General features: G+C 40.5%; 1 protein-coding gene across 1 annotated transcript in view; it reads right to left on the bottom strand.

The window, feature by feature from the left end:
• The window catches only part of ALK (ALK receptor tyrosine kinase), a 290,789-nt gene that overhangs the window by 51,236 nt on the left and 226,315 nt on the right, over positions 1–13,238 (bottom strand). Inside the window, exons 7-9 of the mRNA XM_048935284.1 lie at positions 12,878–13,009; positions 11,348–11,448; positions 2,736–2,905 (exon numbers count right to left, since the gene is read on the bottom strand). Of these exons, the coding sequence (XP_048791241.1) occupies positions 2,736–2,905; positions 11,348–11,448; positions 12,878–13,009 (403 nt within the window). The remainder of the gene's footprint in view (positions 1–2,735; positions 2,906–11,347; positions 11,449–12,877; positions 13,010–13,238) is intronic.

Raw genomic sequence — 13,238 nt, 5'->3', positions numbered from 1 at the left:
CCATTTCCTAGCTTTCTCTACTGTCTGCGTATGATCTGATTTGCAGATAAACTGTCCTTCACGGAGGAGTAGAAGCTGGGCCCTTTCTCTTCTTCACCTGTGCTCAGAAGATACCAAGCATTTGGAATTACATTTCTGTTCACCCAAACATGCTGCAGGAGCTGATCCTCAAGACTGTTTTGCCAACACCCCCCCCAAAAAAAGGGAGGATGTAAAAAGCCAGGACTTGAGCATCGTTAAATTTCCCAAAGTAAATGAAATCTTACAGAGTAAAATTTCAACTGGATGTGTTCCTGGGGAACAAATGGCAGGAAGGACAATCCTCAATCCTCTCCCCACTGTACTCCCTGAAATTAAGGATGTGTCCAGAGTTCCCCAGGCTAATGATAGAAATTTAATGTCCCTCAGTCCCAAATTAGCTTCTTTGTCATGCTCCTCCATGCTTTTTGTTCCTGCCAAATCACCTGAAATGTTCTAGCTGCGCTTATCTGCCAAAATATAATTTTCCCCCAGGAACTTGAGGGGTGTAAAACATTTAAGAAATGTCTGCTTCTAAAGACAGAAGTGGTCTAATAGTTTTGGAAATCTTCCTAATCTTAAAGGTCCCTTCCAACCCAAGCCATTCTATGATTCTATGATAATGATTCTTTGAAGGGCGAAAAGCCAAACACAGAAATAATGGCTAAGCAGTTTTTGAACAAGCATGCTTTTGAGCAGTTTTAGGGCGTATTATCTTGTTATTAATAACACTTTCCACTCAGCTCCCCAGTCAAAATGGATGGCACTTTAATTTTGAGTGGAAATGGTACATTAGTATGCTCTATTCAAGAGTTTTACTGCTGTGGGATGACTTAATGTTTCAGCTCCTCATGCAGGAATATCTACAATATCGTGCCTCCTTCTGTCTAATGCAGACCCTCATAGCTATTGACACTAGCACCAATTAGACAGAAGACATAAACAGTAAACCTTCTGTAGTCCCAGCACAGAGTTCTCATCAATTAAGTAATTCTTGCAATTCAATAAAACTGTCTGTCATTTATCTCCAAACATAAATGACATAGGATAAATGCAATACTGCCATCTCCCGAGCACCACTTTGGTGTGTCACTCCCATATTGTTCCTAATGCATGCACCAATCCAGATTTCCTAAGAAGCAGACTTCACAATGAAGTCTGAATGAAGTCACGTTGAAAGATGCCTGCAGTATTTCCACAGTTCACAGGAAGAACTGGCTTCAACTAAATCAGACTTTAAAAAAGTCTTTAAAACACCAAAATTTCTGTGAATAAATAAGGATTAAAAACTTTTCAAGGGACAACAAAACTTCCAAGATCTCCTTTTTTAAGTCTTAACAGCCAACAAGCTCTTTTCTCAGTGAACCCAACTGTCTTTCTCTGAAAGTAATAGGGAAACAAGGGTGTCATAACCTTATAAATAATAGTCAGCACTGTATATCACTTGGAACTGTGGTTTCACATGAAGCATTTCTAGCCTGGTTCCTAACATCAAAGTATCCTCTGTCTGATGGTGCAACAACAGAGAATTTAAAGGAAAACAGTAGTATAAGAGAACAGAATAATTCAGATACAAAACACTCCCACGGCAACATTAGAAAACAAATCACATAAATAATAATGGCAAAATACGCCAGTCTTGAAAGTAAACACAGCTGAAGAGAATGAAGCAACCAGGTATTTTTACAAATGGAGCTTCAGCAGTGACTGCACAAGCCTAATGCATATATTTTTAAAACCCTTGATGCACGCATATTAATTATACATTCCAGACCGAAGCATTGGTAGTGTCCTTGTTGTATTCCCTGCCTACATGCAGCCCTCAGAGACAGCAAGATAAAAGACATATTCACACAGTGTTTGCTCAAACTTCTTATGAGGCAAATCCTTAATGAAATCCATTATTTCTAGGGCACAGATTCCCCAAAAGACAAAGGACACCAGTGCTCATGACACAGCCTGCAGATGCATCATACCGCCTAAAGGCAGGGCAGCAGGAGGTGAAGTATGTTTGTGTCTTCTCTCTAAACAGCATAGGCCAGATTGCACACAAAAATAAACAAGGAGCAACAGAGTATTCCCTTAAAGCTAACTTGTAAGAAGCAGCTAAAACAACACTCTGTAAATAAGCATATGCCACAAGATGAAGCATATGCTACCAGATGAACCTTTAAGACTACAGTCAAAACTGACACAGCCATTTATTATGTTGCTCCTCCTGCTACAGCTAACACAAAGGTGCTCATAAGCATCCTTGTCTGATTCGGCAGTAGGTGCTTCTCCCATGTCTTTCATCCTCAGATTTAGAGGCATCAGAAGTTAAGGACTTTGTTATCCAGAAGAAAAAAAAAAAACAAAAACTAACTGTAAAGCTCACATCAACTCTAGCAAATCATAAGAGAACTGAGACACACTACACAAATAAATGCATGAGGAGAATGATTATTTCCAATCAGTGAAACGGAGATACAGAAGTTACACCTTGCACAACCAGTGAACCAACTGGGGAACCAAAACCACCGTTCAGTTTTAAAATTGGGTGCTAACTACGCAAGCTATTTTCACTACCCTTCTCAGAAGACACCTCTCAAAGCAAAGCACTTCCCTCTCCCTAAGGGAAATACTTCCAGGAGTGATGTTGGCCATCTTCACTGCCAAGTAGCAAATGGTGAAGTGACTGATCAGTGAGAAGGAGAATGATCGGAAGAGACTCGTACCTGTCCAGTATATCTGGGAGAGGTATGATCAACCACTGCCATATTCCCAAACCTTCGTTGTTTGCTGAATGCCAGAATGTCCTGCTCAGCTCCTTCCCTGTCTTGTTCTCAACCAGCACCAAGGATATATTTCCCAGCAAGACACCACGGATAAGCCATGACATTCGTAGCTAGAAGAAAGAGAACATAAGAGATGAAACATAACAAACATTATCCAAAATTTAACAAATTCCTAACTCTTCATTTCTGTGTTTTCTTATCACCAAAAAGTCAATTCTCTCTCCCTTATGACCATGTAATCCTTTTAGAAAACTCCAGTTTCACCACACACATGGAAGCCTCTAAGGCTTAGTACATCCTATTTACTATTGGCGCTACTGCCCTTTCTTCTTGTTAAAGTTGAGTCCAAAAACATCTGATTTTGCTATTATATATGTGTCTGCAATTTAAAATGGATAAGCTAATAATCTATTATTGCAGAAGAAAGACCTCTCTCCCCTTAGGTGCCACTGATGAGATTCAAGTTAAGACTAAACTTTTACAGCAACATTTTTTTACATGCAGGCAGCAGCAAAATCATGGGGAGCATTAAGTATGATAATTATATTCTCATCCCTTGCTTACTCTTTCCAAAAATTAAAAATCCTTACCTTCTTGCTTCTACAGACTTTCTAATTAAGATTCAGTAATAATAATTAGGTGTTGTTTTTCTTTCTTTTAAATTAATTAAAATACCTTAGGGAACCTGTTTTCTACTTTTTGTTGTTACATTAAATGTAATGAAGTCCCTTCCTATGTACTTAGTCCTATGTATAGAAAATTATTTCATGTAGATTTCACATTTTATGATTTTCCCTCCCTCGTTCTTTGAAAAGAAAGAAACCCTTCTCTGTCAGGCTAGTCTCAGAATCTTGTATGAATACAGCTGCCTGATCTTCTTGGAAAGAAGAAAAACTAGTTCTTTGTTAATAAAATATATAGAAATACTACATGAGTCTCAATAATCATAGGAGGTGAGAATGTTGAAGAAATAAGTTCATTAAAGCTACATTAACGATGGATTTTTGGACACAGAAAGGTGTTCAGCACAGTGCCAATGCATGTTAAAAGATGGCCCTCAATTTTAACACTTCAAAACCAACAACTAAGTCAGGGAGCTAGGAATTAAAGTTATATTTTGCAAAGGAATATCTGATACTATTACCTTCTTGCTTGCTTTGATGGAATAAAATATTTATATCCATTTCTTAGCATAAAACAGAAGCTGCAAACTCTGGCCTGAGCTCTTTTATTGAGTGTATTAAGAGTGAGAAACCAATTATGTGACAAAACCCCAGAAATTCTGTTTTGAGAAAACTTCATCTCTGTGAGAGCAAAGTCTCATGGGGACACAAAGAGTGGACTGAGGCTAACCTAAGGCTGCACTTGTCCTGCTGCACAAGGAAATGAGGAAAGATACTTTGTGGAGTCAGGACTGGTGTACATGACTGGATGTGTTTGCATAGCATTTTGTTGCTAAGTGTACATCAGGAGCAAATTTCAGTGGTGGGCTCTCTCTCTCATTTCCCTAATAGAGGAGTCATATTATGATCAGGACTAAACTTTAGTGAGAAGTTTGTAATCTACCCTTTTTTCCTGTTTCCTCCTTGGCCATGGAATGTTTGGAGTCACTCTGTGACACAGCTAGGTAAGGACTGAATTCATACACACAAGTTTACCACCACTGGTGAAAGAAGCTGCTGACAAAGCTTTGTGGTATAGGAGGTTGATGTCAGCAAACTTCAGGACATCTGCAGGCTATTCCTAACTGTTACTGCACACATGGCATCAATGTCAGGTGACAATCAAGATAGTAAAGAACAAGGTGAGCATTTAATATTCTTGAGTGTCTATAAAGTGAGAATGAAATTACAGTGAAAATTGCTTTCCCTTCAGTACCACTTTCAGATCCAGTGAAGTCTCAGAATCACAGACTGTAGGGGCTGGAATAGACCTCTAGGGATGATCTAATCCATCCTCCTGCTAAAACAGGTTCCCTACAGCAGGCTACATGGAAAAGCATCCAGATGAGTCTTGAATAGCTCCAGAGAAGGGGACCCCAGGTCCTTTCTCTTGAGGAAGTTTATCAGGACTAAACTTTTTTTTTTTTGAAACTTCCAAAACCAGACAACGAACAGGCTGATTATGGTGGACATGCAACAAATTCAACCTATTGCAGGAAAAACAAATCCTCTAACTGACAAGCTTCATGTGAAAAAGTTTCAGGACATTAATGCCAATTGTACTGTAACACCCTATGTGAAATTTCTAAGACAGATAAGTTGGAACAACTTAACTTCACTGTGCCATTTTCACAATTCAAAATTGAGGAGGTAAAGCCTTGAACATCTCAATATACACAAGATTTCAGACCTCTGTCTCTTCTGGAGACCTGCCAGACAATAAGAGGCAGAATCTACATTGTCAGAAGCGAGGAAAGAGCAAGCCTTTGATAGCTATTAACGTAACACTAGAGTACAAGCTGAAGCAACTGATGAATTGGAATGGATGCCTTTGCACACATGTCAGCTGTTTGAGGGAAAGATGTAGCTGGCATTAGATGTGGGAGATCAGCTCGCTGGCAAAGTGCAATGTGCAGGCTCTAATGAACTGGCTCCGAGTGAATTGACTGTCACTGTGTCCAAATGGGCATTTTTGGCCACATTTTCTGTCATTTCTAAGCTTCACAGCAGGGCAGTCCAGGTCTTTTCACACCTGCTGAAGTGAACCAGAGCAGATGATGAGCTGGATGCCATAGTAAAGACTTCCAAATGGGGCTGGCATTCATTCTACAGAATACACCATCAGTGATGGCAGGTGGTGCCACATACATTATGAGTTCCTGTGAATAGCGTAGGGCAATGCTTAGAAAAATCTGAATTTGGGCTGTTGGTGGCATATCCCCAATATTACAAATCAAATATCTTCCTCTGTGTTAAACCAGCAGCAAAAGAGTCAGAAACATCATTTAGGAATTAATTAAGCACTGCAGGTAGACATTGGCTCAATACTGCCTTGCTTTCTGGCTTTAGAACCCACTGTAACTGATGATTAGCTGAAAGACCACTAATCTTCATCAATATCAACAGGGCTCGGCAAGTTTAGAGGTGAAGAGAAACAATAAGGGTACCAGATACACAGCTCCAAAACTATCTGAGAACTAAGCAAAACTTGCATTTTATTTCTGTATGTGCAAAAGAAGAAGAATACCAAGACCCTCCTGGATAAACTTTGGGCCTCTGAGAAATTTCAGATCTCATACATCATTCAGTGACACAACAGCAAGGTGTCAAGAGAAGAATCAGTTTTGCTAAGAACAGAAACAGCGTATGAGCGGTACAAATATTAAAACCAGCACTTAAAATAAAAAGGATGCTAACAACATTTTGCAAAATAAAGCACATGAAAGGATGCGCTAGAGGCATATCTATGTTGCATTTTTCATGCTCATAAATGTTATGAATCAATGTTATTAACATGTACACTTCTAAGTTGTTTAAAACTCAAAGAACAGAGGAGAAAAAAAGACATGCCTTGCTGCTGCCAGCATGGGGCTCAGAACGTGCTCAAGGAATTATTTCAATTATTGATTTACACGCTTTAAAAATACAACACTTTTGCATAGGAAAGAAAACTGAGTTAATAACCACGGAGCATTAAACCATCTTTCATAACCCAAATGAGAGGGCAAACTTCAACTATGCTGTTTTACATCAACATATTATGTTCATCTTCTAGAGGGGCCGGATTTACATTCAAAAACTAATTTCAGATTTAAAAAAAAAGCCTGGCTCAGTTTGGTACCTCTTTCAGTAATATAATGGAGGCTTACATGAAACAGCTAGTTGAAATGTCAAAACTGCATCAGAAAAAAAAAATCATTGTTTTAAACATGGCCAAAGGCACAAAGCTCTTTTACAGGGATCTCTTTTCACTGTTTTGCAGCCCAGCTATACCCTTTAAAATGTTTGAAGCAGGATCTAATGAAAATGAAATCATTTCGTTACCAATTACAGGGGAGTCCCACTTGCAAAGAGCAAGCTTCTCTTCTATGAGTATGATGACATTTAAAGCTAATTTTAAGTTCATCACAAATCAGGAAACACCATCTCTATTGTTATTCTCCTCCCGTATTATAGCCCACACCAACACCTCTTGCCCAGGTTTTAATTTTCAGTTATGGCACTGAGGTCCATCAGATTCTCTTGTGCTGAGCAAAGAGCAGCCTGTCTAAAAACAGTTTCCAGGCTGCTCATGTGTCTGCAGCGACTTTCAAGCAGCAGTAATAATCACGATCCACCACAAAATGAGATCTCTCAGAACAGTTATAACTTCTGCTGCTCAGCCAGGTATACACTGCACCAAGCCCTCAAAAATGCAGTAGTCTTAGGCCTGGTCTTATATCTCTTTACCACAGAAGCCCTAACACTTGGGGAAAACACAGTGCATGACTTATGGTTAACAAGCACCACAGCATCCTTTGAAGCATAAGGCTGCAGATGTTGGAGAATGTCTCTGAAAAATGGAATAAAAAGCAAAGTCAGTGTAGTGACTCTGCATCTGCCTAGCAATAGTTCTGCGACTGAAGGAGATGGGACTGCCACGTTGTCCAGATGTGGGAGGCCGGAATGCAGTTCCTAACTTCCACACAAAGGGCAAGTTCTCCCTTGACACCTGCAAAACTCTTTTGTCAGCTCTCTGACATCTTTGCATAAGTACTGAGAAGCAGGTGGCCATTACAATCTGGAAATTGTGTACACCTAAGGGATATCAGCTGTGGCAAAGTAATTTAGTTTTGCCATGGGTGGCGTCTGAGATGACAGCACTTCCTTTGGACTTGAATTGCAATGTGGTTTCCTGAATTCCCAGACTGTAGTGCAGTTACTGATGACAGGCATATGGGCTGCTTCTTTAAAATGAGGAAATGTCCAACCACCCCGTGAGCCTGTGCTCTTACAGCCCTGTGCAGGCCACCCAATTCCAACTCTGAGGAGAGGATCAACAAGATGAAGCAAAAGGGAGAATAACGCTTTTCTCTATTGTTCAACGTTTATAAAACTTGCCTTCAAATCAGGCCAACATCGGATTAATTCTTCAGAGTTTATGTGCATTCCTGTGCTCAATTACACACGTTTTTCTTTCTGATGAACTTTTAGATGTGGGTTAAAAATATTTTCCATTTTACTACCGTGTCTCAGTCTGGTTTCTGAATCATTTTCTGTTTCTTTTTTTTCATTGTGTTCACCCTTGCTGGTCACCTCAGAGCATCTCTTGTGAACTACATGTGCCATTTCCTGCACCCTCCCAAGATTTACTAGAATTGTCAGTTTCCCTCTTACATTTAAACTGGGCATTAAATACACTGTTAATGGGTCAACAGGCAAAGGCCTCTATTTAATGTGCAACATGAAAAAGATAACAAAGACTGTCTGGACAGCAAACAAGGGAAATTCTTTGAAGTCAGGATACTCTAGCCAAGATCTAATAAAGTAACAAAAAAGAAAAACTAACTGAACCAAGAACAAAGGGCAGCATCACAAACTAACAGCTCTGACCTGCCAAAAGCACTGCAGAAAAAAGAAAAATGAAAATATAAAGCTGCTCAAAAAAAAACAGGAGTAAAGTGCAATACGAAGCTATATACAAAGTGCAGGGCACATTAGGTCCAATCCCAAATGTGTGGGAAAGTACAGGCTATGTTTATGACTCTGTCTCCTGCATGGGTTTTTATCCTCATCTTTTGATCTATGTGAGGCAGAACAGAGTAGATCAGTCTGATTTTTCCTTTGTGAGCTAGAGAAGCCTTGTGCAGGGCATGGGAAATGCTATAGGAGACAGCACACAAGCAGCCCAGCATATTCCTAGTGACTGAGCTCAAGCAGAGGAAAGCACAAAATGGTGGAACACGAAGATGAAGGGATGTGTCTATCCTGTACTCAGCAGCAATACCCAAGCCAAAGATCATCCTGGATCCGGGATCTCTCAGTGCTTTATGTCACTACTGCTGCAAACACCCGTCCAGAATCTCAATAGGTGCTGGGTCTCTGATTCTTTGTAGCTGGCAAGCACCACAGTATGCCTGTTTCCTTATCAGCACTGGAATATGTCCTGGTTCCATGGACATTTTGGACAGATAAGATAGCTCCCCCTGCGTGGTACTGCAGCAGAGAATGCTCCTTGTGATGAGGCTAAAGCAATTAATTCCTCTGTACAACTCAAGCTGAAAAGTCAACATTTGTTATGGTGGATGTTATTGTCTAACATAGCTCAACACAATAGAGGCAAATTAAGAGATAAGAGAAAAAATAGGAGCTTCAGGAAACAGAGGCTAGTGCTCCTGTGTTACAAGGGAAGAGGGGAGTGAAAATCAGCAAACTGTGGACATCTGCTGACCTCACTGCTGCTCTCACACTTTCCACGTAAGGCCATAAGTGTCCAAGGCAGGTGTGCTCTATGCACACAAGAGAGGTGAACAAACTGTGAGGTGGGGTTGTGCATTCAACCCCACCAGCAGGAGTTCAACTGAGCTGGCTGTGCTGACACTGGGGTAGACAGATAGAAGAAGGAGGAGGGATAGAAAATGACCAGCCTGAGGAAAGCCTCCATCACTTTCATGTGTTGCTGCCACCTGTGAATCTGAGGAAAATCTCTCTGGATGGATTGAAACAAGCTGTCAGAACTAACAACTACAAAAGGGCGGGCAGGTTTATGGCTTGATCTGACTGCAGAAGAATAAATGGATCTAATCTACACGCAAGTGCTCAGATCCCTTTATCACATGAATCATAAGTGAACTTTGTCAGTGGGATTTCAGTTGCCAGAGAACTTGTCCTGTTTGTGATATGCCAGGTGGAGCTGTCAGCACTGACAGGTAGAAGAAAACTCATCTTTTAGTGCCCGACCTTGAGTCAGTTCAGTTGGGAAGTGATTGAGGGTGAAAAAAAATACAGGATAGGACTGCGGTATTTTCACAGCCTCTTTTCTGACCTTTACTTCACTGCACAGGAGCTTGTTGGCACCTACTGGAAGAATAAGTGTGTGGGGGAGTATCTCTTTTCTCCTCTTGTATTGAAAAGTGGAATCAAATTATTCTGCTCACAGAAAGATTGTGCCAGTAAAATAGAATTTGAAGCCACCGGGGGCTCATTGAGAAGAGAAGCTTTTACACTATATGAAAAGACAAGAGACAAAAACCCTTGCCAAACTCCTTTACTCTATATTACCAACAGCTGCAATGCTGGATGTGTCCGGATGCCTTTTAAGTGCCAAGGGGAGTGACGGAGGTGGGATGGCATGTGAGCAGATGAAATACACGACAGCTTCTCCCCTGATGGCAAGTTTAATTATTTGCACTGTTGTATACACAAGGTAAAAATATAAACATATTGGGAAATCATTCACTCTGCTTCCTGTGTCAGGTAGATGATGAAAAACACTTGCTCTTGCTGGTCCATGGCAGAACAAGGTCTTAAAATATTCAGAACCTGCATATGCCTTTGTCACAGAAGGGAGGAAAAACAAGGTAGAATGTATTTCCTAAAGAAGGAAGACATTAATATATCAAGAGAGCAAACACAGATGTGCTTTGCTGTACGTACTGAGATACACAACAGAAGAGAACCAAACTTTAAGCAAAAGAAACACTCAAGTATTTTAATTTCAGAGGATTTTCTTATGTATCCCTTCCTGTCCTTTCTGCATTTTTAGATCAGTGCAAGAGGAAAGGCCTGATTTTTTTTATCTGTTGTAAGAATCAATTTCCCCAAGCAATCCTGCTCCAGGATCCAGAAGCTCAGGATGAGCAATCAAGACGTGTGACTCAAAATCATAAGCCACAAATACAAACAGTGACGATATAATCTGTGAAGCTATAGACCAGATAAAAAGACAGAGATGATATCTTTCTCTAACCAGAAGTTTAAGGTTAAATACAACTGATTTGGAAATGACAACTACTTGTACACAATTATCTAACAAATATTGATATACTTGCTTAAGTTAACATTTTATGACTATTAACAGCTTTTGTGCTTGAGCACGAATCTGGCTTGTTTTGTATGAATTTATCTCCACTGCTGGTAACTCCTAAGAGTTGCAGAGGACTCCACTGCTGGGTGCTCCTAAGAGCATGGCCTCTGTGAGGAGTTTTGAGGTGCAACGTGATGAAGGCCTTGCCAGTTTGAATCTCAGCTGAGCTAGAAGAAGCATGCACTGAGTGGATTTTCTGAGTGGATTTTCTTGGATTTTGCAAATATAAAGCAGCCAGCCTCTTTCTCTGTGCATTTATGCAATGCTGGCTGTCCTACCTTAGCTCATAAATCCAATTACAAAAACTGTTGCTACATCATGTGGGATCATACAATCAGGGCAATACACACCAGGCTTCTCAGTATACATTTAGTGGTTTTTCAAGCAGATAACCACCTCTTTTCTTTGCACATTGGAACATTAAGTAAATATTTCAAAGACAAACCATGGAGAAAGTGGCTGCTGGGCTACTGATCTAGTGCCTATATTTGAAAACCAGAGTCAGGCATAGCAAAAAGTGTGAAAGAAAAGAAAACATGACTTGCCTCACAGGGGGAGTTCCTCAATGGGGCTGGAAATGTAGCGCTGGTCATTACAGTGCTTGCTCCTGCTGGTGCTTTGCTGGTGTCAAGGATCAGGGCAAAATCTAGATAAAAGAGCAGGAAGAAGGTCAAACTGCAGAACCTACCTTCTGGTTTTGGGAAACTTCCTTAAAGCCTATGTAAGCTGGCTCCTACTACAGCAGGATGTCAGATAGGAAAATATATTTTTCAATTTCACAGGGAAGCAGCTTCACATTCTCATTGGGCAGCCCGACTACTTTCCTCCTACAGTTATCTTCTATTCCTCCACAACTTCCAATTTATCTTTCTTGCAAAGGTGATTTAGCATCTTTTTCAACACACACACACACACACACACACACACACACACACACACACACAAAAACAAACTTGGAAACAAATCTTCATCTTCATCAAAACAAAATCAAACAGTGGCAACAAAATAACGAGAGAAGCATTAATGCAGCTTGAAGTACTTTTGATACCTTAAACATTAGTAGTAACCAGAGGAACAAGTAGTAACGTTAGAGTTCTTCCTTGACAGCTCTAGACCAAAAAGTATATATTGCAATATTTCAGTTCTGGAAGGTACAACTACCTGGACCTTAGTTACTTGAGCATACAATGAAATTGCCTCTACAGCATAGACAGATCATGAATCATCATCATTTCTTTGCCATCTCTCCATAGTAACCACTTTCTGGGCCTTTGATTTCTTGTTTACCTATGCTTCAATTCATTTGTGGTTTGCAGTACTGTGAGCTGAGCCATCAGGTGGCATAAATCAGAATAGCTGCACTGTAGTCTGTATCAGTTCACTAGAAAGCAGAGAATCTCACTCTTTATGTTTAACAATGGATGTAACTTTGTAAACCAGTGTTGGGATTATACACCATTAACTCTGCTGTTATTGCATCCTATTAAAATGCTCCATGCCTCAACAATAAATGCTTTCAATGATTTACATTATTGCATTAGGAAAAGTCTTATCGTGCCAGGCAGCCTGCATACCAAAACTCAACCAGCAGTAGTTCAATGTCCAGGGTATAAACCTTCAATGGTTTCTATGAGAAGGATTAGGAATCCTGGGATTTGGATAGAGGAAGCAAGTACACAGTAGTTATATATATGTGGAACTCGAGGGACAAGAGAGCAAAGAGAAGGAAAATTTGGAAGATTGAGGGGAAAAAAGAAGCAAAACAGACACAGAAAAAGTAAATCAGAAATAAAAAACAGTTCAGTGTGGTGGAGGGGCACACAGATGAATGCTTCATGCACAGTTGTCTAGAGGGAGGCAGGACTTCTCTCTGTGGTCAGCCTAGGAAACCTGAGGTACTAACTAGCCTCTTCCTAAAGATGGAAAGTAAGCAGGATAGTCCTGCTCAAAGCACAGATAGCAGAAAGATGTTTTGGTTTCACTGAAGGCTGAATCTGTAAGTACACAAGAAAACTCCGCACCGTTTGCTTATCTTTTTTTGCTATCTGCTTTCTGCACTATTTACTTTTCCATACCTTCAACTGAAGGAAAATGGTTGTACTCCAGGCTCCCAATTCGCCATGGAGAAGCACGGGGCGCTGATGAGCCCTCCATCCAGCCACAGTCCCCTTCTTCAAATGAGCAGTAAAAGCCAGAAGGAAGTCTTCCTGCAAGGTGGAGAGAAACACACATACAGAAGAACACAGATGAGCTGTGGATAAGACACCTAGGCACACACGGAAGCTGACTATTTTTATAGAGCTGCCCAGGACAGACAACTCTATAGCTGCTTTTTATGTGGAGTCATGCACGTGCCTGACCATACAGACAGTGGTAAGGGAGGCAAGCCCAGGACTGTGATTAAACGCCTCCCTCCAGACAAACTGAAGGAAGATG

The sequence above is a fragment of the Lagopus muta genome, chromosome 2 (assembly GCF_023343835.1).
Source record: "Lagopus muta isolate bLagMut1 chromosome 2, bLagMut1 primary, whole genome shotgun sequence".
NCBI lineage: Eukaryota > Metazoa > Chordata > Aves > Galliformes > Phasianidae > Lagopus > Lagopus muta.
This window is presented reverse-complemented; position numbering and strand designations above follow the sequence as displayed.